The sequence below is a fragment of the Ischnura elegans genome, chromosome 9 (genome assembly GCF_921293095.1).
Source record: "Ischnura elegans chromosome 9, ioIscEleg1.1, whole genome shotgun sequence".
In the NCBI taxonomy this organism is placed as follows: Eukaryota; Metazoa; Arthropoda; class Insecta; order Odonata; family Coenagrionidae; genus Ischnura; species Ischnura elegans.
Window position 1 is genome coordinate 62,965,684 of NC_060254.1, and position 26,638 is coordinate 62,992,321.

The 26,638-nt window shown below is 36.8% G+C and overlaps 1 protein-coding gene across 2 annotated transcripts in view; it reads left to right on the forward strand.

Moving 5' to 3' along the window:
• The window catches only part of LOC124165234, a 41,798-nt gene extending 15,723 nt beyond the window's left edge, over positions 1–26,075 (forward strand). Inside the window, exons 13-22 of one of the 2 annotated variants that reach the window (XM_046542542.1) lie at positions 1,595–1,723; positions 9,973–13,466; positions 14,956–15,143; positions 16,745–16,898; positions 17,165–17,551; positions 18,224–18,536; positions 20,988–21,230; positions 22,212–22,321; positions 23,434–23,528; positions 25,040–26,075. In XM_046542542.1, the coding sequence (XP_046398498.1) occupies positions 1,595–1,723; positions 9,973–13,466; positions 14,956–15,143; positions 16,745–16,898; positions 17,165–17,551; positions 18,224–18,536; positions 20,988–21,230; positions 22,212–22,321; positions 23,434–23,528; positions 25,040–25,142 (5,216 nt within the window). In that variant the 3' untranslated portion in view covers positions 25,143–26,075. Of the gene's footprint in view, positions 1–1,594; positions 1,724–9,972; positions 13,467–14,955; positions 15,144–16,744; positions 16,899–17,164; positions 18,537–20,987; positions 21,231–22,211; positions 22,322–23,433; positions 23,529–25,039 lie in introns of both variants that reach the window. The other variant, XM_046542541.1, reaches the window with a different exon arrangement.
• The last annotated feature ends 563 nt before the right edge of the window (positions 26,076–26,638 follow it).

The window sequence follows — 26,638 nt, forward strand, 5'->3', positions numbered from 1 at the left end:
TATAGTATTCCTATCAACACTGTGCAATGAGGACACCTACATTGGATGGCTATCATTGAAATGCTTCTATAAGGCAACTAACATTGCAGCTTTATTGTGTCCTAATTTATTCTGCAATTTTGAATGAACTAAGTTAAAAGTGGAAAAGACTTTCCTCTCCAGCTGATGATGCTGGGAAAATGAAAAGCTGTTCAATTATTCTTACGATAGGATTTCCTTGGTGCTTATCTGGTTTAGAGTATGTTGCCTCTTATTGTTTCTGCAAATGATCATTCTCCAGTATGCTGCCCAATAAATTAGTTTTGCAAATAACTGAAATTTTGGTGAATGGAGAATCATAAAGATACTGTTACATTTTGTATTTTTGGGTATTGGAGGGGTGAAGACTTCATATTGCATCACATAGCTAGTTGGGGCCAGAGATCACCTTACTTCGTCTCCCTCTTGATTTCTTAACTGCTGAGATCACATTACCTATACATTGTACCGCTTGAGCATTGCCATTTCAACCCATACTACTGGTTCATGGCTCACAGTCGAAGGCTTTGGTTAGAATACTAGTGTATCCATTGAAACAAAATTGTTTTCTGATTTAACTTCTAAGCGTAGGCACCGTACAAAGTTGCAATTACAGAATTTTTCTAAACTTCATATGCTTTAGAACCGCGTAATATGTATAGCACATTTGAAACTTCCAATGACAATTTTGTACTATGCTGGCCTAATTTGTAATTTGATACCATTTGAATTTCCATAGTTCTCTCCCCTGATTGACTAAATGTTGTATCAAGTTAAGAGTCTGTTGCCTCTTATTGTTTCAGCAAACGATCATTCTCCATTATGCTGCCCAAATAGTTATTTTTGTAATTAACTGAATCTTTGATGGATGGAGAATCATAAAAATCTCATTTAAATCAAAAAAATCCGATTTAAATCAATAAAATCCGATTTAAATTTAAAAAATCAACAAAAATGATTTTTTTGAAAAAAATCATGATTTTTATCAACCCTGATTCTACTCTGGAACATTGAGTAGGAAATTTTACAATATTTTATGAAATGGTTTTTAGAGAGGTATCATCATTTTGAATAAAAAAAAATCCTAGTCAATAAAATGCTACATTTTTTTAAGTAATGTTACAGGGTTATCACCACTCAGAGAAATCAGGGAAGTGCATATTGTAAATGTCTGGGGAAAGTAAGAGGTGCAGCAATATGATGAAAATCATGGTTGAAGCTGTGTTTGAGTAGCAAGGCATGTATTTTGTAGCCATCCTGGCTGGGCGGCACTGGGTAGCACCTACTTGACTTCATTTTACGATATGCCTTTCTGCATTTTTCATTAAAAACCCTGACTGCTTTGCCATTGATATAATCTTGAGGAAATTTTTTTTACTTGGTCCCCGGAAAAATTAGGGAATTGAAAATAGGAAGTTTTTATGAGGCCTATATAACAGTTAAAACTTATCTTAAAATGCAGCAGTGGAAAGAAACTGTGCATGTGTATATTTTTTATTCATAATTTTAATAGAAGTTTTTCGTGGTGCATATGCATACATTCATTATGGTGCTATAATTTTTCTTTTTTTTTTAGATGCCAAACCATCTTGCCACATGATGCCCATGACTATTCCTAAATTACTCGAAGAAGGTAAAAAAAAGGGTAAAAAATCCAAAGCTAAGTCTGGAAAAACTATCACCGTGGAGGATATGCTTAATCAAAGTAAATATTACCATATTGTGTATCATATTCACTTGATTCTTTTTTGTTCACGTTTTCTGCTCTTGCATGGCTTTTCTTCTTGTGTTTGACTCATGTTGTTCCACTTGACAATTGCTACCTTTGTGTTTGCTTGTCAGTATGCTCAAATTTAATCTTTACTTTCTAAATTTTATCTTTAACCCTTTGAGTGCCACGCAACGATATATCGTCGTTTGCAGAATGCGCCAGAAGTGCCAACGACGATATATCGTCGTCTATTATGAAGCCCGCTAAAACAATATTTTTTTCATACAATCAATATTTTTTATTGTGTATAATACCAGAATGGTTTCTTTTTTATCGCGTTGCATTATAATTTGAATAGTTAATTGCAACGATCAACATATTTTTTAATTTATATGACCATATGACGGATGGAAATTTCCGAGGACCATTTTAGGTCTTCACGAAACAGCTTCTTGATGTTGTACTTCATAAGCCACATTGTTTGGTCACCTAAAATCAATTGACTACCATCTTATACACCCTATTTTGTAGTTCTACCAGTTGTATTATTTTTTGCGAACACCTATTTCTTTTTAACTTATTTGAAAAATGTTCTCCCCTGCGAAGCGCGTCGCATTCTTTTTCACAGCGCGACAATATATGATCGTTACAGGAAGACACGAGGTTTATATCTCTGCTCAGTTACTTCCAAACAGGTCATTTGTAACTCAATGTGCCATTTCAATCGTTTTTGTGATATTTAGCACCGAAAGAGAGAAGAGAAGATACTATGTAATTGATACCGGGCTATCTCTCGCAGCATGTGTATCGGTCAGCTGGAGCGCTGAGTCGACAATGTGACTCCGATTTCCAACCTCGTTTTCATGGCATCTAAGACAGTAGTAATTGAAATATGATGATGGTGAGCATAAAACAATGCAATGTGTGTCGTCTTTTGCTATCGTCTACACAATGACATTTCCCCACCTATATAAAGCTCACAGTTCTGTTTGCGTAGCCAGTATTCTTCTGCGACGAGCGGGTTTGTAATCGCATTTTGCCTCCTCGAAATTGAAGAAGCCCATTGATTCAGTAAATGGCGTCAACGTCGAGAAATGAATTTACGCTTGGTGTCGATGATGACCGACTAGTTGAATATATAAATTCGCTAAGTGATGGTGACGACAACTCTGTGCTAAGTGAGGACAGCGCCCATTCTCGTCGAAACAAGAGTGAAGAGGAACTGACATCAGACTCAGATGAAAGTGTGATATTATTTGCTAAGAAGAGACCGGCAAGAATTGATTATAGTGATGATAGTGACAGTTCTGATGAACTTGAAAGTGGAAGTGGAAGCAGTGATCGTTCTCCTGAATTTGTTGCAGTTCAGGACAATTGTGATTTACCCCAGGCTCCAGGTTTTGAATTCTTGGAAACTCCTGGGCCCAAACGTCTTCCGCCTCAAAATTCTCCTCCAATCGCATACTTCGACCTCTTCTTTACAAGAGCATTCTGGAACTTGGTTGTGAAGGAGACTAACAGGTACGCTGAACAGTTTTTGGCTTCACATGATGGACTGTCACCAAATTCGAGAATGCAGAAATGGCGTCCAGTCACAGTGGAGGAAATGAGGGCTTTTATAGCGGTGTTCATGGAAATGGGTATCACGAGAAGAACATCCATTTTTTCCTACTGGTCTACTAACTCTCGCTTTATCCCTTGGTTTGGAAAGATGTTTTCCAGAAATAGGTTTCAACTGATTCTGAAATTTTTCCATTTGACAGACAATACGAAACTATTTCCACCTGGTCATAAACTCTACGATCCCTGTGCTAAATTTCTTCCCATTGTTGATCATGCTAACTGTTTTTCGCCACCATTTTACCCCTCATCAGTACCTAAGTATAGATGAGTCATTAGTAGGCGCTAAAAATCACTCCCAGCTATTGCAGTATTTGCCTAACAAGCACCATCATAAATGGGGAATAAAATTCTGGATGCTATGCGATTCTGTGGTGAATTATTGTCTGGCATTTTATTGTTATAAAGGGGCAAAAACCAAAGAAGACAGCGAAAAAATAAAAAAACACGTTTTAGGGCATGTAGTAGTAAACAATTTACTGATTGCTGGAAACTATTTTTTGAAAGGGTATCATGTTGTAGTGGACAATTTTTTCACAAGTATAGATTTAGCTCGTGATTTGTTCAAAAAAAGAACATTTTTAACTGGTACGTTGAGACGTAATAGGAAAGGAATTCCTCAACCCCTCAAAGAAAAATTCAGCGTGGGTGAAAAAAGTACGTTAGATGGGAAGAGCTCCTCCTCCTTGGATACCGAGAAAAAAAATCACAGAAAAATCCAGTGTTATTACTTTCAACTAACTCGATAGCCAAAAGCAATTACGTTGTTCGAAAGGGTCAAACATTGCCAAAGGAAAGGCCACAAATCATTGAGCAGTACAATCGGTATATGGGTGGGATTGATACTTCGGATATGATGCTTTATGGTTATTTAGATGAGAGAAGATCGATGAAATACTGGAAGAAAGTAGTTTTCAATGTAGTTTCTAGAATGGTACTGAATGCCTATATCATCTATAAATCAAGCAATCCTGGAAAAAAAATTTCAAGATTGCAATTTATGTCTGAAATAATAGACAGTATTGAGGGTGAATGGTTTCTCACAAAGAATAATCTGTCAACTCCCAGCGCAGTGTCAACGGGAATATGCTGGATAAGGAAATTGCCAGGGAGGAGGGAAAAAGTTTGTGTAGTATGCAGTAGGAAAGATGGCGGCCCCGTCCACAGATCTAGAACAGTTTGTGTTAAATGTGGAAAAGGTCTACATGGACTGTGTGTTTCCTATCATATTTGTGAATAACGTTACATTCATTTATTTCATTTGGAAGTAAGTTTGAAATGTTGCAATTTTTTGTATGAATGTCAACTAACATACGTTTAATAACTTTTAGTGCAACTGTGAATAATTTTTTTTTAATAATTACCGCAAAGTTTTGCTATTTTTATCCAGATATCTCTGTCATACAGTTTTCACATGTTTAAGACTCATGGGTGAGAAAATATTCGTATTATAATTTTCTTGATATCTCCTGAATTTTATGCAACTGTCATTGCAAGAATAAAATGTAAAAAAAACTAAAAATTTGTGCAATTTTCTTTGCGATTATGTGATAATTTTCTAGGAAAACAATGAAAATTTATGTCTACTCTTGTTTTGTTGATGTAGAAAGGATTTTACGTCTCGATTTTTGGGTCAAAAGTGAAAAATTAAATAATTCAATCTCGTAAAATCAAGATTAAGCTACAACAATTGCGTTTTACCAAGAAAAAACGGGCAATATTTTTTAATTTTTAATTGTAAGAAAGAATTTACTCCTAAATACAAAAAGAATTATGCAAAAACAGCTATAAATAAGCAAATTATTAAGTTTTGAAAAAAGGCCTACAAAATTAGCAAAATACCCATGGCACTTCTGGGAGTACCCACCAAAAAGCCGGTGGCACTCAAAGGGTTAATGTGTGTTCTCCTTATGATACTGTCTCTGTTTTTCTGAGTTTTTTTTATATTCTTTTCTTATCCACCCTCACCTCATCAGCCAACCTTTAAATCGAATTAGGTATGCAAATCTATTTAAGTGAAACCGATCTCTATTATTTGTTGTAATGTTCATTCCTGCTTTTAATACGGATTATTAACTTTCTACCATTCTGATTTTTCACTATCCCACATCAAATACCCTAATACAGGGTTTCCCAAACTGGGGGGCTTGCCCCCCTGGGGGGCGTGGAGAAAGTCCAGGGGGGGCGTGACACCCAAATGAAATAAAAAAATTACAAAAATAATTTCCTCAGATCTTTGAAATAAAGTCTTTCTAAGTTTTCATAAATGTTTTTGTAAAGTTTCAATAAAGTTGTAAACTTTATCAAAGAAGGTTACAGTTTTTAAGACTACAAAACACACAAGAGTTCAAGGTTCTCAAAACCGTCCCCCTCCATAGCAGTGGAAATAGGGTATTGCAAAATGGAAAGCTGATATGTGTAGCGGGGGGGGGGGGGGGGGGGGGGGGCATGGTACAAAAAAGTTTGGGAACCCCTGCCCTAATACATTCACTTAACGTGCATAGCTTAGTGATTATGTGGTGTATGATGTAACCCCTCGTGCCGGGGCACATTCGGGGAAAGGGGAATTGGAGGGCGAAAGGGGAGGGCAGAGGTGTAGCGGGGATATCCCATGCACCTCGGGTGAGGGAATGGGGTTTGGCAAAGGGAAGGAGGGGAAAATTTAGGGGTGACGAGACCTGAGATAGTAGCGTTCGGATAAAGAAAGCCGTTCGACTGCGTAGTTCGCTCAACATAAATTTAATAAGTTTTAAATATGATCATTTACAAATACAATCAAGTCGATAACAAAAGGAACAATTGACTTCTTTTCCTTGGATTTAAATGAAATATAACGCATAATTCACTAGGCTGCAGCCTCTCAAATATCCACAACAGAAAAATTTAAGTCCTTAATCTAGACAAAAAAAAATCACATTACACATTTTCACATTCATAACCCATATGAAAACCACAAGAAAAGGGAACAAATAAAAAAGAAACAAAAAAGAAAAAAAGGGGGGGGGGGGGAATGGAAATATAAAACAACAAAATAAATGTTGCACTGAAGTTCACACTGTAATAGGGGGTAGTACTGTCATCTTCTCTACTTGTGCGAGGGAACTTTATAAACCTTTTTAGTGAATTCTCTTCTTGACTTGGTGGGGTGGGACTTTTCTTCTGTTCTTTGGGGGGGGGGGGATTTCGTGGCTTTTTCTCTTACAATTTGTTGAATTTTCGGGGCTCTCGATCTGTTGATGGTGGCGATTCCGTTCCGCGGCGTAGGCTGCCCTGCACCCTCTCCGGCAGGTTCACGGATGGGAGATGACCTCTTGTCAACAGTTGGGCGATCCTTTCCTTGGTACCAACGAGTCTACCGTACAAACTCCTACTCGTATCTAGCACCCTCTTTCTCTCTCTCAGGATCTGTCCACCAACTTCGTCTCTCATGCCGTCTCCCACACTCCGCCTACTCTTAGGAGCGTTTTGCTTACGTGGAAAAGCCAAAAAAAAAGAAGCCCCTTTTCTTAGGTACACCACATTATATAGTCTTTGAGGGGAGGGATCACCAGGGGGGGGGGAGGTCAGGGGAAAAAAAGAAAAAGGAATGATGCACATGGGGATGGACGGTCACTTCACCAAGGACAGGGGGGGGGGAGGAAACCACGTTTTTCTTCTTCTTGACCGTCTGTTTGGCACACTTCAGGAGGGAAGGGGAGAGAATTTCACATATTTGTGGGGAAGAAAATGGGGAAACATCAAATGGGGACCCAAAGACTCATATCACTCACTCAAAACCCTCTTACTCTCACTCACACATACAGACGAACATATCTCTAACAAAAAAAAACTGCCTTCCTTTACCGTCGCACTCCCATCTCCCACGTCCAAATGTAATCGGGCGGATGGCACCGGTTACAATACAGTAAAACTTTGATTTTACGCAGTTGGAGGGGCCGAAATATGGGCACTGTGTAAAATCAAAGTGTGTAAAATCAAGAGTTGGTATTGAGGAGAAGTATAGTTTTCAGGATAACTCTAGCTCATTATTTTTAGAACCCCTTTTAGAAATTTTTAGAACACTTTTGTATAGTTCTGATTTGAGCCAGAACCGGATCCAGAAAAAGTCTCATTATGTGTGGCTTTATGGTAAAAGAGCATGAATTCCTTTTCAGTCGTATCAGATATATGTTTCCTGGATTAAATTATACTCATTTGGAGGCAAGAAAATGAAGCCTAATAATCTTATTTACTCACAAGCAACACCATAGATGACGTGTTACCTTGAGAAAAACAACGTTGCATTCCTGAACAATGTTTCCCATGGTTGAATAACATGGTAGAATTGCTAGAATTTCTGGCGCTAAGATTACATCTGTTACCCAGGAGAAATGTCGCAATGGTGATACTAAATGCTCGCAGAGAAGCTAATTTTCGAAAATATTCTCATTAAAAGCAGTTTTCAGGAAATCCATTTAACCACCTGCAGACAAACAAAGATTGGAGATTGAAGAAATGAGATATCTGAGGATAGTCATCCAAATTAACCCCAGTAACAGAGAGCAAAATTGTGCTAATACATCACAAAGGCTTTACACCCTGTGGGCCTGGGTTCAAGTCCTGGCAGTAGCAGAAACTTATCAGAGATGGCCCTATCCCTACTTGAGAGTAATGTGGAGGGCACTTCCAGTGCACCACTCTGTCCAGCAGATGAGACGTTAAGCCCTCGTCCCTTTAAGGCCTATCATTACAACCTGGCTAATGCCAATATAGGGTTCCTATCCCCCCAGCCCTTACTTCATGGCTCTAATGACCCCAGCTATCAGTTACCTCCTTCCAAATAGCATACCAAAGATAATACGTAGCACATAGGACCCGGGATATTAGGAAAATCAGATTTTTCCGGTGTTTAGATCACTTTTTTAAAGTGAGCTTTTTAATAACCGCGCAACTACCGTCATGCCGCCAGTGATGAATAAAAAAATTATTAATAGTCCGGAACAATCTTCCTTCTTTATAATTTTTACGTATTAAAAAACCATTTTCCCATGAAAATTTAGTATAAGTAGATAGAATCTACCGGGTATAGCTCCTCTGTCGGCATTCTTCCGCGAATTCAGCGCCGGGACCTTCGGCTCACAAGCCGTGTGACTCATCTTAACGTAATATTTTGCTTCCCCATAGCTGATAACAACACCGGACACTTTTTGTATTTCGATTTAATGGTACTAAGCCATTCCTGAGTTTAAAGGGACTGCCTTATCACTCACGTCTTGATTTGACTTCAATGATTGCATGACGATTGTCGACGCGAGTTATTCTCCGAGGGCATAAACTCCCGTTCCGTTAAAAATAAACGCTGGCCACCTAGCGGAGTTGAGCTAATATCTATTGAAGTTCCAACAATGTTTCATTTAAACCCACTGAAAATGAGATACAAGTTGAATCAGCTCTAATAAGCACGCCGCGCAATCAACTTTCCCTCGCCTCCATTCGTCCCGCAGATGTGGGGTTAGCCCGCGGAATGAGACGTATGCTTTTACCATCGTGTTGAATCACCATCGACTTACGTCCATACTAGAAGTACGACTATCTTTTTTGGATCACCTTGGAAGCCAAAATGTTGGCACGGGAGGATTTTGAACGGCTAATTTCGCCGTTATATTTTGCTGGGGCGAAGGAAAACATCCCGGTCAAGGCGAATGATTTTTTCTCTGTGGAGTTATCGCACAATTTGTGCATTGCGGGTGACTCACGTAAAGTTATTACCGTGGCTAGTCCCGGTATACTTAAATTCGTTCTCGTATTCATTTTTGTAACTCATTTAGACGAATAAATAACCTAACTTCATATTGCTCTAGTCGGGTTTTTCAAAACAAGTCGAAAGACAACTGTGTAAAATCAAGATTAGCGGCCTCTTTGGGGCTGGGGTTATGCTGCGCAAAATCGAAAAAACTGCGTAAAATCAAAAAAACTGCGTAAAATCAAGAAAAGATGTAAAATCGAAGTTTCGCCATTGGAATTCCCTATGCTTTCCGGCCGGACTTGAGTGTCGCTGCGTAAAAACGAGACTTGATGTAAAATCAAAGTGCGTAAAATCGAAGTTTTACTGTACATTCATACTTTCAATGGTGCTGGTGCATTAGGAGTAGGATATTGGCAAGTATAATGAAAATTTTCTGCGAGAAATAGTGTAAAATGTGATTCTAGACAAGGATCTAAGTAATCTTAAATACTAGTCTTAACTAATCTTAAATAAAAATAGTTTAGATTTTTTAGAATAAATCCAGCGCAATGGAGCATAGATCATATTTATTCACGGCAAAAATTAGCATTTGGAACAATATCACATGAGATTAGGGGGAGGGAGTTGAGCCAAATCTCACGATATCTCACTATGGGGGAGGAGGGGTTAAAAAATTGCCAAAATCTCCTCATGTTATTAATGGACCTTCCCTGTCGTGCACCGAATTCTATAAGTGAATCACAATGTCTCTTCTGATTTAAAGTGAACAAACCTATTGGGCAGGTTGTACCTTCTTCCAAACATAAAGATTTTTGCATGCACCACTGATGCTAGGTGGGTAATGATTTTTTTGTTTGATTGGCTTCAGTTTATGCATAAAGTATTGCATTTTTTCTAGGAACGGGGAAAGATGTGGAGGAGAATGAAGTCAACGAGAGTGATGCAAAGGAAACTCTTTCCAAAAAGTCTAAAGGAAAAGGGAAAGGGAAAAGTTCAAAAAGTATCTCAAAAGTGAAACCCAGAAAGGGTATCAAGGAATTTTTTAGTGTACAAAAGGCCATGGTTGTAGATACTATTGTTCTATCTGATGAGGAAGCTGAAGATGATGACTTTGTTGGAGCTGGGGTTTCAAAAGTCAAGTCTAAATTTGATGAGTGTGAGGATGGTGATGAAATCATAGCCATGGAAGAGGACATGGCGTCTCCCCCACGTTCACCCTCATCACCTTTGATTGAAGCTCTAAGTCCCTTTAAAGTAAACTGCCAAGCATCTCCTCATGAAGTGCTTCAAATTTCATCAAAGGTGCAGCCAGTTTTGAGTGATGTTAGTGCTATACCTTGTGACTTGCTGGCTTTGGAAAATACATTATCAGTTCTTTTTGTATCCATTTGCTGCAATGATTCAGAAGTAGATTCACCTTACAGGTGCTCTGTCATTAAGTCACATTTTCAGATAAGACATCCAGTGCATTACTCTCACAATATGTCATCAAATTTCGAAATTGATTCAATCACTGTAGATGCTCTTAAAAGTTTTGATCCTGAAAAAGAGGCAAAAAATATTGGCAAATGGTGCCCAAAGCCAGCCATTACTGAATGTAAAAATGCCGACCATTCATTGACTAGGAATTATGGGGTGTCATCTGAGAAGAATGACCTTTTTGCATGGAACACCAGAAGTGATACCACATTGACATCAAAACGCCATACAACACTTGTCAAAAATAAAAAAAACTTTGTCCAAGAGGAATGTAATAAATCAAAAGGTATTGATATTAAAATTTCGAATGAGATTAGGGATCTTGAAGTAATTGACGTTTTTGACAGTGATGAAGAAATGGCCTGTTATCCTACTTCAACGAAAAAAAAGCCCTCTAAAACCCCAGTTGATGTGGCTGCAACAGCTGGAGAAGGGTTGCTTTGGAATGTGCTTGGTAGAAAAGAATGTAGGACTGAACGAGTTGCTGAAATAAATGACATAGGAATTACAAGTGATGGAATTGTGTTGAAAAAGGATTTCTTTGATTCAAAGAAGGCATCGTGCAACACTCTATGTGACAAAGATAACTTAAAGAAAAGGGAAGATACAAGTGGTTGTGATAGAAATAGTGGAAAAATAGATGAAGTTAAGAAGTTTAACCCACCCAACTGTAGTGATAAAATATTAAACTCTCCAGACATAATAGAAGATGGATATTTTGGATTGCAGGAAAGAACCCCAACAAAAGGCTCACCTGGGGTGATGAACGTGTCAAAGGATCAGTCATACAGCAATGCTGATATTCTTGGACAGCCTGTATTAGCAAGTTCAACTCCCAAAGTCCATCGAAAGAATCTTTTTTCACCAAAATCACACTTACCTTCCCCAATCAGTCATCATCGAAAGAAATCCCCGGGTACTTTTGAAATTTTACCAGCAAAAGATAATTTTTCAGAAAGTGAGCAACACTTCCCTTACCATTCTAGAGCAAGGTCACCCTCTTGTTTACCTTCCGGTATTAAAAAACTTGAGAAGTGGGGAAGAGTAACTACTGAAAGCATAGAGTATCCTAAATTTACTCTTGGGTCTGAATATGAATTTTCATCTTCGGATGAAACTATATTTGAGCCTGAAGGTGACCTTAATCTTGGAGAAGCCAATTTCAATTCCATTGAAATTCAAAATTCAGCAGGCAAGCGAGATATAGGCAAAGCACTTTTTGTGGGTGATAATTCAAGTAATAAATATCTTCAACCAGAACAGATTCCAGGAATTCTACCACACAAGGTTGAAAAATCATCTGACCTTTTTGAAATGACATCAGCTGATGCATCAAAAAGTATGTCTGTAAAAAATAAGCATTCAAATGTGCATAATGGTACATGTGATGATGTTTATGACCACTCTTTTACAATTACCCAAGCTGTGAATATGTTGGCATGTGCTAAAAATCGTCCTTGCAGAAGGGAGGAGGAAGATTTAACTGATAGAAAGGAGGTAAAGTTGGAGGACCAAAATGAAACTCTTGTTTACCATAAAAATACAGGCCCCCACAGTGAGGGTAGATCTCTCTTAACTAATGGAAAGTCTGTTAAAAAGGAAGAAGTGATATCACTGAAGGTTAAGGAAAAATCTTTGCCTGTTAATAAAAATGTAACTTGCCTATCAAAGGAAAGTACTGAAGAAGTCGCTAATGTGGACCAAGTGAAGGCTGCTGATGAAGAGATAAATTTCGACATTGGAGAAGACATCTTATTAGATTTGAGTGCTGATCTTTTTGCTGAAGATAATGCGGACGGTGATGAAAATAGTGATGTTGAACCTGAGGTAGGGAAATTGGGTCAATTTCTTTCTGAGACTAAGACTTCTGCAGTGACTACAGGTGAAGAAATGAAACCTAAAAAAGTACCTGCTAGCATTATAAGTGACGAAGTCATGAAAGGTGCTGAAAAGGAAGTCCATATGAAATCTCAAAGTTTTGGAAATGAGAACTGTGTCAGTCAACCTCGGGGTAAATTGCAGCGTCCCACGGTTAGTAATAATAATGAGAACTTGACTGGAAAAACTCGGGACGAGTTTTCTATTCCTGCCCCAGTGATTTCTGGTTGGAGCGCTAATGGTTGGTTGTCTAAAGGCTCACATTCAAGTAAAAGCAAATTTAGTCTTGGTTTAAAAGGCATTAAACAGCACATGGAGTCAGAAGGGCCTAGTATGAAGATGGATGTCAACAAAAGTACAGATTTGAAAACCAACAATTTGGTGTCAGATAAAGTTGCTTTTAGATCTTCAACATCAGTCTTGTCAACAAGACGTGATAACCAGATTAACTGTGAAACATCGGAGAGAACTATTCTTGATGCCATAAATGACTTGGAGAAAAAGCACCTATGTAAATCACCTGAGGTGAATCCAGGAAAGAAAGGAATTTCAATACCTAGTGATGATTCTTTAACTTGTTTGGATTTTCAGGATATAGATTTTGTGGAAAATGGTGCTGATTGTCAATTGGAATCATCCTTTGATGTGCAGCATAAGCATGCCAGAGAAGAATCAAAAAACGTAACTGTTAGGGGTCAGAAAAGATCCAAAGAAGTTGATGTTGAGGTCATCAAGGTGGCTACTGTTCAGCCTTGTGTTCGTAATTCTAGGGAGTATAAAGAGAAGTCATTGGATAAAAGTGATTTAGTAGAGCACCAAAGAAAAAATTCAAGCAAGGAGTTTGTAGTTGACCTTGAATGTGACCTTAGTGATTGGGAGGTGCATCCTGAGGATGGTCACAATTCTGGAGGTAGGAATGGTGAAAGCAGTGATGATGATTTTGTTGGGCATGGAACCAGTGTTTCCAGGGACAAGCAGAGGAGTATCAATGGCCAAAATACTACCAATAGTTCTGAAGAAAGAGCACCTGTTAAAGTAAGTGCTATGTGAATCTATTATGTATTTCTTATTTAACAATCTCAATTTTTATATTAATTTCTTAAGCATAATTAATATTCCAGGCATGAAAATTCTTGGTGAATGGAGTAGTTATTTTTTGATAAAAATATTTAATCACACCGTCTATGGAAGTACATACATATTGTTTTGAGGAATATAATAAGCTTAAAACTATTATTTAAAGATTGTAAGCTAATGGCTTTTTAATTATTTTTATTGATAATTCAACTGGAAATGGAGTCTTGTAGTCTTATGCTTTGTTGTTGTTACTTTCATAAATTAGGTTCATGAGTAAGATAGTTGTTTTCAGGGGATAAACTATTTTTTATTCAGCTACTTGTTCAAAAATTAAAAACGAAAATCTATGAAAGTGAACCCTACTCTTCCCTCTAAAGGTTTGTGATGTCATCAGAGATCTAAGTCAGTATACAACTCACTCAGTGGAATGTGGGGAAAGGGAATTTCACATTACATTCTTACAAGGGGACGCTGCGAAATTTGGCTCCTCGATTTGAATTTCCTATATTTTGTTTGGTGCAGAAGGCAAATAGAAGTGGTAATTTAATGGTTGTTCTGTTCAATTTGTCCTTATATCATAGTAATTAATTATTTTTTAAGCATAAATCAGTATGACCGTTGTCATTGACACACTCCCCCCACCATTGCTAGGCTATAGGTTAATGTCATGAACTCCAAATGCAAGGGTTGCTACTTTGGAGTCCCTGAGGCGCACACATTTTTTCTTCGCTAATGAATATTTTAAAATATTTTTCAACTATGTATTATGTTTTTTTTATGTGTATTAGACCCTTAAACTGTATTTTTCTCCTGCCTGTGACCTAGAAACCTTTAACTCTGAACCATTAAGAAATTCACGAATATTAAGCTTCCTGTAAACCTGGGTATCCTATTTTATCCCAATGACCTTATTCAAGGATTCCTTTAGTTAGTGTATTGTTTGTTGGAATAGATATGATTTGTGCTTGAGTGTGGGCTTGAGAAAACTCCTGGCATCATTATTTCCATTTTCCAGTTGTTATGTTAAACTAAATAAATTCTTAAGATACACACAAATAGTGTCTATCTTGGTTGTAGTGAAGTATGTATGTACATGTTTTTAGTGCATAGTGCTCAAGCGAAGCTTCAAATCTGGTTACCCTTAACTGGGAAACAAGTAATTTTATTGCGAGCAAACTTTTGCAATAGGTGCACATAGTAAAATACAAATCTTTGCTAATGTTGCTGTCAGTTTCAACTATGTGTCTTTTTACACAAAATGAGCTGTTATTAATTGAATCAAAGTTGAGGAATATAGAACTCAGACGTCCTTTCAACCATTTTTGACCTGTGTAAAAGATGTCCTTTTAACTGTTTTATAACCATTTTATATCTTAAAATTAGTCATATGTACTTCTTTTAGCCACGTACGTTAGATGATATTGGTGTCCAATCAATTCATTTACAGACGAGGCGTATTCGTCGAAAGAAGAATCGTGTATTCCTTGACACACAAGCTGAGGAGTCCTTTGTGGAGACTCATGGAGCTGGGAGTGATGAAGAAGAAGATGATGATGATGTTAGGGGCCTGAGTCAGTATTATGACCCGAGCTTCATAAATGATGCAGGTCCCAATTCGCAGGAGACGGAAGTGGAGTAAGTCCTATTAATTCAGTAATAAAGATTGAAAATAATCATACTCCCTTTTACAAATTCATGTTAATCACTTAAAAAATGTGTTTTATAAATGAAGGACATCAGTAGTTGAGAGTTTAATGGTTTTCATTAATAAAAATGATCAGAAAAAGAAGTAAAGTGTATAGATGAAGTAAGTTAAATGCTGTAGCAAGGTTCTTATAGGTCAGGGAAGTCAGGGAAATATAAAGCTGGATGTGGAGTCATGGAAATGATGCGAAATTATATCATGATCAGGGAATAAATCCAGAGATGCTGCAAAATTATGAAAATTGTGGTTGAATGCTTGGAGCATTGCTGCCTTTGAGTGGCTAGGTGGGTGTTCTGTTTCTATCCTGGCTGAAGGGAGCTTAATTTTTACGTTGTAGTACTACCTGACTTTGTTTCTACTTCTTGACTGTATTTGATGATTTATTTTTTATGGATATGAAGTGGGAGAAATTTTAAAAATTCATTCTGAAAATCAGGTGAAAGTCAGGGGAATTGAAAATGAAAAGTTGTTATGAGTTTTGTGTAAACTTGGTGATTTGAATACAGGAAATCCTCAACATATAACTAGATGCATTCAGAGACCTTGTTCAAAAGTTGAAAAATCTTGGCTATGTATCGATAAAACATATCCCACTGCAAGCCGCACTACATTCCTACATCTGGCAGTCATATCGTTCAACTCAAAAAGTGGAAAATTTGAAATTTTGGTCACACATGAATTTTTCACATCCATCAATGTTCATAAGTTGAGGACTTAATTTATATACTCTTGCGCAAAATTTTTATCTTCATAATCTACGCAAACATTTTTATTTGCTTCAATATAAGTCGTAGGCATTTTTATTTGCTATTTGTATCCTTTTTCTGTTTGTGTATTCATGTGATAATAATAATATATTTATTGGTCCTGATACTTTACCAGAATAAAATGTGGGACAAGTCATACGTTGAAAAAAAAGAAGGTATAATACAAGAATAACATTACCTAAGAATACAAAAAAGTAAAAAACAGAGAAAGAGGTTAAGATACAAAAGACTCCTTTAGAAAGTCTTTAACAACGTAGTAGGCTTTCTTTAGCAGAAAGTCTTTAAGTCGTCTTTTAAAGGATTCTCTGGAAGTAGTACGTTTAATGGCAGAGGGCAGATGATTTAAAACTTTGATGGCAACATGAAAGGGACTCTTGTTATAAATTGACTTGTTGTGGTGCTGCAAATGCACATCCACTCTCTAGCGACTGTTTTGCCCATGTATTTGAGCATTTACATCAAATTCACTTTTATTATCTAAAATGTAAATCAAAGATGAAAAATGTATAAGCTTGGCAGGGTTAAAATGTTTAACTCTATAAAGTGAGGTTTACGGGATTTTCGTGCCAGTATTTTAGTTATGTATCTAATACATCTCTTTTGCGTTACAAAAACCTTTTTAAAACGAGAAGAGGATTCCCAGGAAATGGTACCATATGGTAGATGTGACTGGAAAATACCCCACGCAAATTGTTTGCTATATATTGTCTACTTATTTTGCCTATGATCTTCTCTCACTTTTTTTGTTCATATTGTTTTTACAGCATGCATGCCAAATATTTGCAGTCTGTTAGGAGTCCCAGAAATGCAAAATTTAAAATTCCAAATTGTAAACTGTTGGAGCCCCACAATGAATCTGAAGTGGAATCAGAAGAGCAATCATACCACCAGGATGAACCTGACTCCTGTTATATGAATGTGAGTAAATGGTTTCACTTGAAATCCATGTGAATAATTCCTTTCCGGGCTATTATTTTTCCTCTGCAAGACTGATGTGCACTCAATAGCTCACACTTCACATGGCTGTGACAGGTGTTGGATTCAAAATTATTGGGAAATCTACTTCAGTTGGATTGTAAATTATTGAAATAGTTGAATAGATAGGTGGTTTATATTGTCAATCATCATAGTTCTGCTCTTTTATACTCTGTCACTTTTTAAATTTTCATTTCTGAATTTTTCAGGATTCCTTCTGTGTTGATAGCAATAGCGATGAAAAAGAGGAATCGGTGGATGAACTGGAGGTGCTAGAGGCAATATTAGCAAATAGCAAAAAGGGTAAAAATTTTAAAAGAAGAAAAAAGGAAAATGGTGGCACCAGCTCTGATGAGCCGTTAGAGACTGCTGTAGTGACCAAAGCTAGAAAGGTAGAAAACAGTGATGTTGGACATAGGAAAAAACGCAAGAGAAAAAGAATTGTTGTGCATGACAGTTCAGATGAAGAAGAGCGGGACTCCCATTCCCTGAGCAAGAAAAACTGCAAAGTGGATGAGGAAATTGCTGTAGTTGATGAGAAATTGTGGGATGAATTTTCACAAGACTTTGTAGAAGAACCCCTTGAAACTAATCAGGTTGGTGGAAAAAGTTCTCTTCGTGCTCATGAAGTTAATATTAGTTCAAAGATTGAGTGTATAGAAGTTAGTGAAAAGTATGGTAAGCGTACTTGTGATTCCAAATTATTAACCAAAGCTGAACAAAGTAGTGAAAAATCAGTTAAAGAAAATGGTGCCTTTTATAAGTCTAGCTGTGATAGTGTTGTGGGCTTACATGAACGAAGGGAAAATAGTGTCCTTGGTGGGAAATCTACTTCAGTGACAGAAATAGGGAGAAAACAGGATGCTCGTGGTAATGAGTGTTCTGTAAATTGGTCGGATGATTTGTTTAACTTTTCTGATGATGAAGATGAGTTATTTTCTGTGATAAAATCTCCACCACACAGCTCTAACTCATCATCAGTATTTAAAGTCCCCCCTGTGCCAGCCTTGAGTGTCTCATCAGCATACCTTGAGAATAATGGAACAAGTGAATTGACTGGATCACGAGTTAACCAAGTGATCAGCAAAGAACGTGCGAGTAAAGGCATATCATCTGATGACTGCCTTTCCAAAGGGAAGGAGAGATACGTGAAAAATGAAGGGGGCATAGTCAATCAAAATAAATCCAGTCACTTCCATGATTCCTCATTCTTGCTAAGCAAGAGATCCTTGGAGTCATTCCAGAAAAACAATTCTTTTCATCCACAGAAATGTAGTTCTACGAATGAGTCGTCCCCTGATCCAAGAAGAGAAGTGCCATCATTATCAAAACCAGTGAATGCTCCAACCAGTTCCCACAAATCTCCTTTGGTGACTGCTGGTGGAGAAAGTAAAACTAGTGATGAACTGAGGGAAGTTCTAATTATTGTTTCTCCTATGGAAGCTTGTCGTTCTTCTGAAGTAATGTCTGCATTGAGAGTGATCAAAGGAGTTCGTTTGGTCGTGTATGCTGCCAGTGGGTCTCCCTCAATCCCTTATTGCTTGGGCAGAGACCTGTGTCTCCTTCGTGCTTCATCCTCAGGTATGATTATCAATTAATAATGAAATTGAAAGTAGGAACTGAAAGATTTTACTATAAAATCATGTATCCAAGGCATGGATACTTGCATTTTGTGAATGGGAAGATAAATGTCCTTAACAAAGATGTGAAGGAAAGTGCTTTAATGCATGGCATTGGTTTTTGATGCATGTATATTGTAACCAGTCTATCCAGGTTTCGGGGTTGGGGGAGGATTCTTTGGAGGGTTCGCTCAAGGTGAGCGGGTCGTGGTTCGGGAATAAGGGAAGGTGGGGGAAACGAAAATAGAAAAGTGGGTTTGGGGTGGGTTCACTTGCTGAATGGAGGCTGGCGCGCACGAAATAACGAAGGCTTACGTAACAGTTTACAATTTCAACAAAACTTTTAATATACACTTCGACTTGAAAATGAACAACAAAATACATAAATGGATTATTCTCTGCATAAAAAAATTAAACTATTGCTACCGGCCAGTTAAATACCATGTGACTCCAATTAATGAATAACAAAAGAAAAGAAACTCTGTTTAACAATTGTTGGCGTAAAAGACAGCAAAATGGTTGAATAATGACAAACGCCAATTCCAGATTATCACTTTCTGTCCTAATAACTACAATTAACCATTCACACACACGGGGAAAAGGGAGGGCATAAAAGAATATAAAAAAATGCACGGGAATGTATCACAGTTCTTCTTATCTTGAATGGTGGGGGAAATGGGGCTCTTCTGGTTCTGCTGACTTTGGGGGGGGGGGTATAGGTGGCTGGAGTACTTATTGCTCTCTCTGAGTTGTGGATGGAGAAGGCTTCCTTGGCTGGCTCAGGTCAATGTTGCTGCGTCTCATCTCGCTGTGGGATGAGAGAACTTCTTCACTGGGCATCGTGGAGTGACGTTTTTCTATTTTGCGTGCCGGAAATCTCCCTCTCGTCTCCTCTTTCCTAGCTACTGCCGTAATCAAATTTAAAGTCGACTTCCACGCCTCGCTGCTTCTCTCTCTCTCTTGTCCACAGGAATGCATCAGCTGACAACCAGAGCCTCCGGCTGCGTCTCCAAGCCTAATAGTGTCAGTCGTTGTCTGTACTCTGCTTTTATAGCCCCATGGGTCACTTTCTAGGGGGGGGCGTGGGGTAAGCAGGGGAAAATCCAGGATAGCAGGTTTTTGGATTCTTCAGTGGGGGAGGGGGGGGGTTTCGCCAAAGTTTGTGGAGGGCGGGGTTGGCGGGTTACATCACCTTTAGCTTGCTATGTGCAGGTGTTCTTTTTTCACAGTGGGGTGGGGTAAACTTGCTGCGAATCATGTACACATAGGAAATTTCCGCTCTTCCTAGGCGGAAGAATCTTGGGAGGGGGGTGGGGAAATGGAAAAATACAGCACTGGGTCATTCACGCTTCACTTCCCATTCACATGCACACATTCACACAAAATTACATAAGCCTTCCCTACCTCGTGAACGTCGATTGAAACGCCCATGAACCGCGCCAAACAGCACCGGTTACAATATATTTTATTGGTTTGGAGGTTTTTATGGGCAAATTTTTACCATGAGTTATTGCTGAACTTTACTATTGGAGCTGTGTTCTTCATAATTTTCTTTTCCTTCTAAAATACATATGTATTATTACGCATATATGGTATCAGATCACTTAAATCTGCCATTTGGCTCTTGTAAGGGACAATATCATAGAAGTATTTTTGCAAAATCTTAGTTTTGGTTTGCATTAAATTTCAAAATGCTTTTTATGATGTAATCTTGCATATTACAAATACAAAGTTCTGAGTGATTTGAGGTGCATAACAGTTCTATTAAAGGTGTGGCGATATTCCTTTGTCATATTTTGATTGGCATGCAAAAATTCAATGAGGAATAAGTAACTATTTTTTTAGGAATAGGTAAGTGTGAGTAAGCATGTTAATATTTTCCTTTATCAATATAAAATATGCCTTGGCAAAGTTAATTTAAGTAATCCTTTTAAGCCTCTGTCAACTCTGTGAAGTTGAGTGCATTTGTTGCGTTTCTTATGCTAATCCAGCAAATAGGTATTTGATGAAAACTAGAAAATTAAAATCTGGAAAAGAAAATATGTATTGGAATTGATCTTATAAAATACTGAAAATATAACTACTGCAAAATAGATCAATGAGCGATAGTGGGACTTAGCCCTCATTTCAGCGGATTGAAAATGAAGTCCACAGAAATGTATAGCTCTGTTATTCCTATGATGCTTAAAATCACAGAAAGTATTTTTTGCATATGCAGGAAGATTTTCTTTTAGTATCCGCTGTTGCAGAAAAATTAAACGCCATCATAAAATTAATTTTAATCCTATATTGTTTGGTAAATATTTGTAATAAATTACGTGCTAATACCTATGTATTTATGTGCTTTGTTTTTTTTCTGCTTGTGTATGATAAGTTCCTGAAAGTAATTGATAGTTTTGTGCATTCCTTCTAGGACTAGGTCGCAATTCTAAGATGCCTGATGCTGTGCAAGCAGCTTTGAACTTGTTCCATAAAGTTGCCTTAATTATAGAATGGGAAAAAGAAAGTGATGGAGCAACAAGCAGCTGGATGAAAAAGAAGAGCAATCCAAATTCAAACAGTGAATCAGTGCCGGCAAATTATGGCACATCTGAATATGTAGCCCTGTTGAATCTCAGATCTGCTGGAGTAAATGTTCTTCATTCTTACGGCCTGGGTGTGTATATTATTTCAGTTTCACAGTGATATCAAACATTAACATTGGAAACATTAGCATTACATGTATAAAGTGGCGTTTTTTATTTAGAGCAATCATAATATGTATGTATATAAATACTTTTTGGTTGTGTATGCATGTAATGTCATGAAGTTGTGCTTAAAATGTTTCTCTCTGCTTGGTATAAACTTAATTGAAAATATTTGAAATACCAATTATATGTTTCACAGCTAAGTGTATAAATTTGGCTATATTTTATGCATAGTTGATAATAAATAGAGATATTTAAGTGTTCTTTCCGTTAGGAATTTGCCTGGGTTGAAGCAGAGATTTATTATAATTAGTCAGTTATTGTGACTGATTCATGCCATTGCACATGTTGGCTTGTGCTCTTTGAAATAGCAGTCATTTTTACTCATGAAGGTGATATTCTGTACGGTAAAAGGAGTTTGAAGACAGTGTTAATTCAAACATTGTTACATTTTGTTTTGGAGTTATGTAACACGTTGGGAAGGAGATGATTTTTTTAGCCTTTAAGTATGACTTGAGGATTGCTTTAGTGTTGTAAAGCTGGTGCTACTTTTAATTTATTCGTCAGAAGAGAGAGAGACAATTTTTCATTGTAGCTAGTCTTTACCTAGGTTTAGTTTAAAAATTTTCAACTCTCTGGGAAATGAAAGTTACTTGTACTTATTGTACATCTATCATAAACAAATATACAAGTATTTGCTTATAATTAATGTATATATGTACAAGAAATGTGTGGAGTGTATGCCACATATCTAATATTTTATTTAAGTGGGTTTGGATATTGGGTAATTAGAATTCAGCCCATGCAATTTTAGTAGCATGAGGGTTCAAATCATGTATTTACCTTTATGTATATGTAATGCTGAAGATTTTTTGTGTTGTACTGTAGCTCAAAATGCTCAAATTAATCTCAGTCTTGCCAATGATTTGGCAATTCGTGATATTTTTCAGTTGAAACTGCAAAACTTATAGCAGATATAGCCAGACATCAGCAGGGTCTGGAGATGCAGGCAAATATGCCTCCACCGTCATTGCCTTCATCTTTTCAATCATCTAATCCGGTACAGTATCTTTGTTGTTCCATGGTTGGGTAGAGCTTATCCAGATTCCCTACCTTTTTCCCGAATCGCTTTTTCCGACGACCTTTTTCCCGAATTTTTTTTCCGAATCCATTTTTCCCGAATAACCTTTTTCCCGAAAGCTTTTTTCCCGAAACCCTTTTCTCCGAAACATTTTTTACCGAACACCTTATATCCCGATTGTATAAAAAACAAGCTATTTATCGTAAAATTCAACAAGTGGGACTCCAAGTCCCTTACAATGACCCGACAGATAGAACCCTCAAAACGACAGTTCATATGATGGCAGCTTTAGCGTTTGTTCCAGTTGAAGACGTTAAAACAACTTTCGAGCTACAAAAGCAGGTTATGCAACACACACAGAGATTGCCTAGATTGAATTAAGTGTTGGGAAAAGTATCAAGGGCAAGCCAAAAAAGAAATGGTACGACATGCACGAGAGGCTGAAATCGGTTGTAGAAGAATATGAAGATTACAAGAACGATAGGAATTTTCTTGAATTTCTTAGAGCTATCGCGCACAATATAATTTTCTAAAAAAATGATGTATCTTGTGTATGAATATATTTGGTTATGAAAAATATGAACTCATTTTTATACAATCGGGAAATAAGGTGTTCGGTAAAAAATGTTTCGGAGAAAAGGGTTTCGGGAAAAAATCTTTCGGGAAAGAGGTCGTCAGAAAAAACGATTCGGGAAAACGGTCGGGTACCTTTTATCCAGCTACAAATTAAATGATCATATTTTTCTAATGGTCAGACTCATTTGTAATTGAGAACTTGAAAATTTGATTAAGTTTTTGTCTCTTCAGAATTTCCCTCCTTAACCTGTAATCCCTTTCAAAATTTGAATGACATGATGGCTTTTTAAAATAATCGCATGAAACTCTATATGGGCCTTTGGAAAGTATTTTTCCATTATATTGATAAACATTTCCGAAATATATCTGTAGATAAATAATTTATTGTGCCCAAATATTTTTTATTCTAAGCCCTCAAAAGTGTCGCATAATTCCATGAGAAGATAGAAATTGGAAGAACATGTTGAATTGATATTTTTTTCCAAGAAATTAATACATTTATAATTCTTTTTAAGGCCTTGAAGTTCTATGCATCTTTACCTGGGCTGAACACTTTCCAAGCTTTCAGTTTATTCCTCCAGTTTCCAAAAATTAATGACTTCCTTTTAAGGTAAGTGTGTACTAAAATGTGTGGTAGAGAGGGATGTAACTTCTTACTGATTGAAACTTGATTGAAATTCATAATTTTTGCTATTTTAACTCACTTAAAAAAATTAATCATACGCAAGAGCACCAATATATTTGCATTTTAATGCAAGGCTACAATGGGATTAATGTTTTCATTAGAATCCTCTTTGTAAAAGGGAATTATTTTATTTTCTTTTAGACAAAGAATGTTTCAAGTTCACTTGGATGTCTGCTTTAGCATGCAGATAACGATCAGTGGTGAGAAAAAAACTCATGATTAATTTTAGAAGATTCTTCAATGGATAACCAATCGCAAATTAAGAGATATGTTGTCTATAATTGTGTATTTAATATCGCAAATGTGCAATTATTGTTGTGGCCTCGCATTTGGTTGAATACGGCCCAAAGGGACGGGAGATTTCGTCGCACTCAGACATATTTACGCTGTGACTAGTCAAGACCAAACTGGAAAGGAAGGGAATAATGGAAGTGAAGGCAGCGGGGGAAGTGGAAGTAGAGATAGCCTAAGTTATAGCCAGGCACTTGCCTGCATTGACAAATTGTCAACAGTCAACAGGTTTCCTGTAATCGCTACTGCACTAGGGGATGATTGTGCACCCATTACTTTCACGGAAGCTCCGTGTTCATGTTATGTAAACATCACTGTGCGTGATTGCGTTCAGTGATCACGGAACTTTGTCCTGCAGCAGTTGCATACTGGGCATCTTGCACGAGATGCGACTATGTAGCATGGTGCCTGACAGTGTATTTTCCGACGTTGCACAACGGTTTTCAAGCATTTGTGCAAACCAATTTTATGAAGCCGTGATCTCGCAGATGCGGGTGCACAGTTTTCGGAAACCAGGTATTACATGGAGCAATAGGTAAAATCATGTTTTTGCTGCTAAAATGATTGCAGTTGGGAAAAGAAAGCTCTTAATGAATCTGGAAAGCAATCTAAAATAACAGACAATGTGCATAGTTAATAATTGATAGTTTGATTTGCCTAAATTATGAAAAGTACAAGAAGTTACAGTGAAAGTTTGGGCTATTAGTGTTTTCCAATTATTCATGCTGCCTCTCCCCATCCCCGCATAATTAGGAATATGCTGTAGTTGAAATTATTGTATCCTTCAAATCATATTATATCCATCAAAAATTTACTGAAAATTTGGTGCAATTGATGTGGTATGTTTCATAGGTTGTTAGCTGTCACATTTTTCACAACACCTCTTTATTATCTTGGAAAGAAGAAAATAAACTGTAATGTTGATTGCATATTCCATTACGCTAAAAATAAAAAAATTATTGTGACTAATTATTTTCATTTTATGTTCTTAACAAGTAGATCTTGAATATTAATTAGTGAATTTCAATGTTAATATCAGCAAAACCTATCTTTAATTTTATTCTTATGAAATAATAAATGCAGATGCATTGATATTTTGCTCATAAAGAGTGAAAATTGATTATTCTCTCTCTTACTTGATTCAGGTGTAAGTCAGCTCGATCGATACAGATGGCTACATACCTGGATTTGAATAAATCTCTACATCTACAGCAGATTTTAGCTAATGTCCATTTCTCAGATACATGAGATCCGATTAAATACAGAACTGTCTATGAGCATGAAATTATATTTTATTAGAGTGGATAATGCTAGTCAGTTGTAATTATTGAGATAGTTAAGATTTATGTTTAAACTACTATTTGTAAAGATGTAAATATTAATTTCAGATTAATTAAAAAAACTATAGTTTTGTATTCTCTCTCTACTACGCTCTCTATTTACAATATAATTAAAATTTCAAACAAGATCAAAGTATAGCCATGTGTGTGAGGCATTTTTATGGGTAGTAAGCTACTGCCATGAAACAGAAATAGTGTGTGAAACTAATTACATTAATATGCATTTTTATTCATAGATAAATTTCTATGATTGACCTTTCTATGAAAAAAATTGATTTTTTTATGAAGTCAGACTGAAAAGTTATTCTTGTAAATAACATTTTCTGTCTTGTAAATAATATTTTTCTGTATTGAAAATGTCCTCCTATCTCAGATAATAATTATATTTATTATGTGAATATGTATGTATATTTTTATATGGCATTATATTAAATGCAATGTTCATTAATTTTTTAATTTTGTTGTTTTGGTGAGTTAGCGATAGAACAAGGAGTCGGGTGATAATTTTTAATAATGTATTTAGCCCATTGTTGTTATTTTCCCCCCAATGTTATCAGCTCTTGATCCAAACTGAACACTGGGCATTGTTCTTATTGTTAGCAATATTTGTGTTCTGACTGGGTAAATGGTTCTGTCAAGTACAGAAAAAGAGACATGTTAAGTGAAAGAAGTTATCGCTGGTGCCATTCCTGAAAGTGATTGCATGAAATGATTATTTTCAATGTCATAAATCATTGTAAGAAAGCTGAGCCATTGTATAAGGAATAAGGTATTTCAAGTCTACCATACAATATGTAGCTGATTTGAGGGTTCTGTGAACATGATGAGATGTGAGGTGTTATATTGTTTTTTTTTTTTTCGATTCAACAAAATATATAGGGTAAGCTCATTTATGGGTATGAGTATGGTATGTACCGCAAGTAGCATTGTAACAAGTGGTAGGCCGTGTACTAAGAAAAGGTGTGTGATTGACTTGTAGAAAAATGCATACAGCGAGGCCAAGAAGTCCCTGCCATGGCATGCACTCGGTATTACATAATCAGGGCAGGGCATTACTAGCTAACTTGAAAGTATACAGGGGTCACCCATTTTACCAATGACAAATGAAGTAATTACTCTGAAAACAGGTTTACGATGTTTATTACAGCATCCAACAAACGTTTTATCGTCTTGAATACAGTGCACATGGCTGATATTTATCCAATGCAAATTTAACGCTGTTAAACTTGTAATATCAAATGTACAAATTCGCACCGTTGAATATTTTAATCAAGATGAGAAATCTGTGGTTATGATCGTGCAGACATCATTACAGTCATTGTTTGAGTTCGTGTCTCATTACCTAGAAAACATGATATTGAAGATGGCTGGCGGTTTGTGCTCCAATTTAAATCACTTCACGAC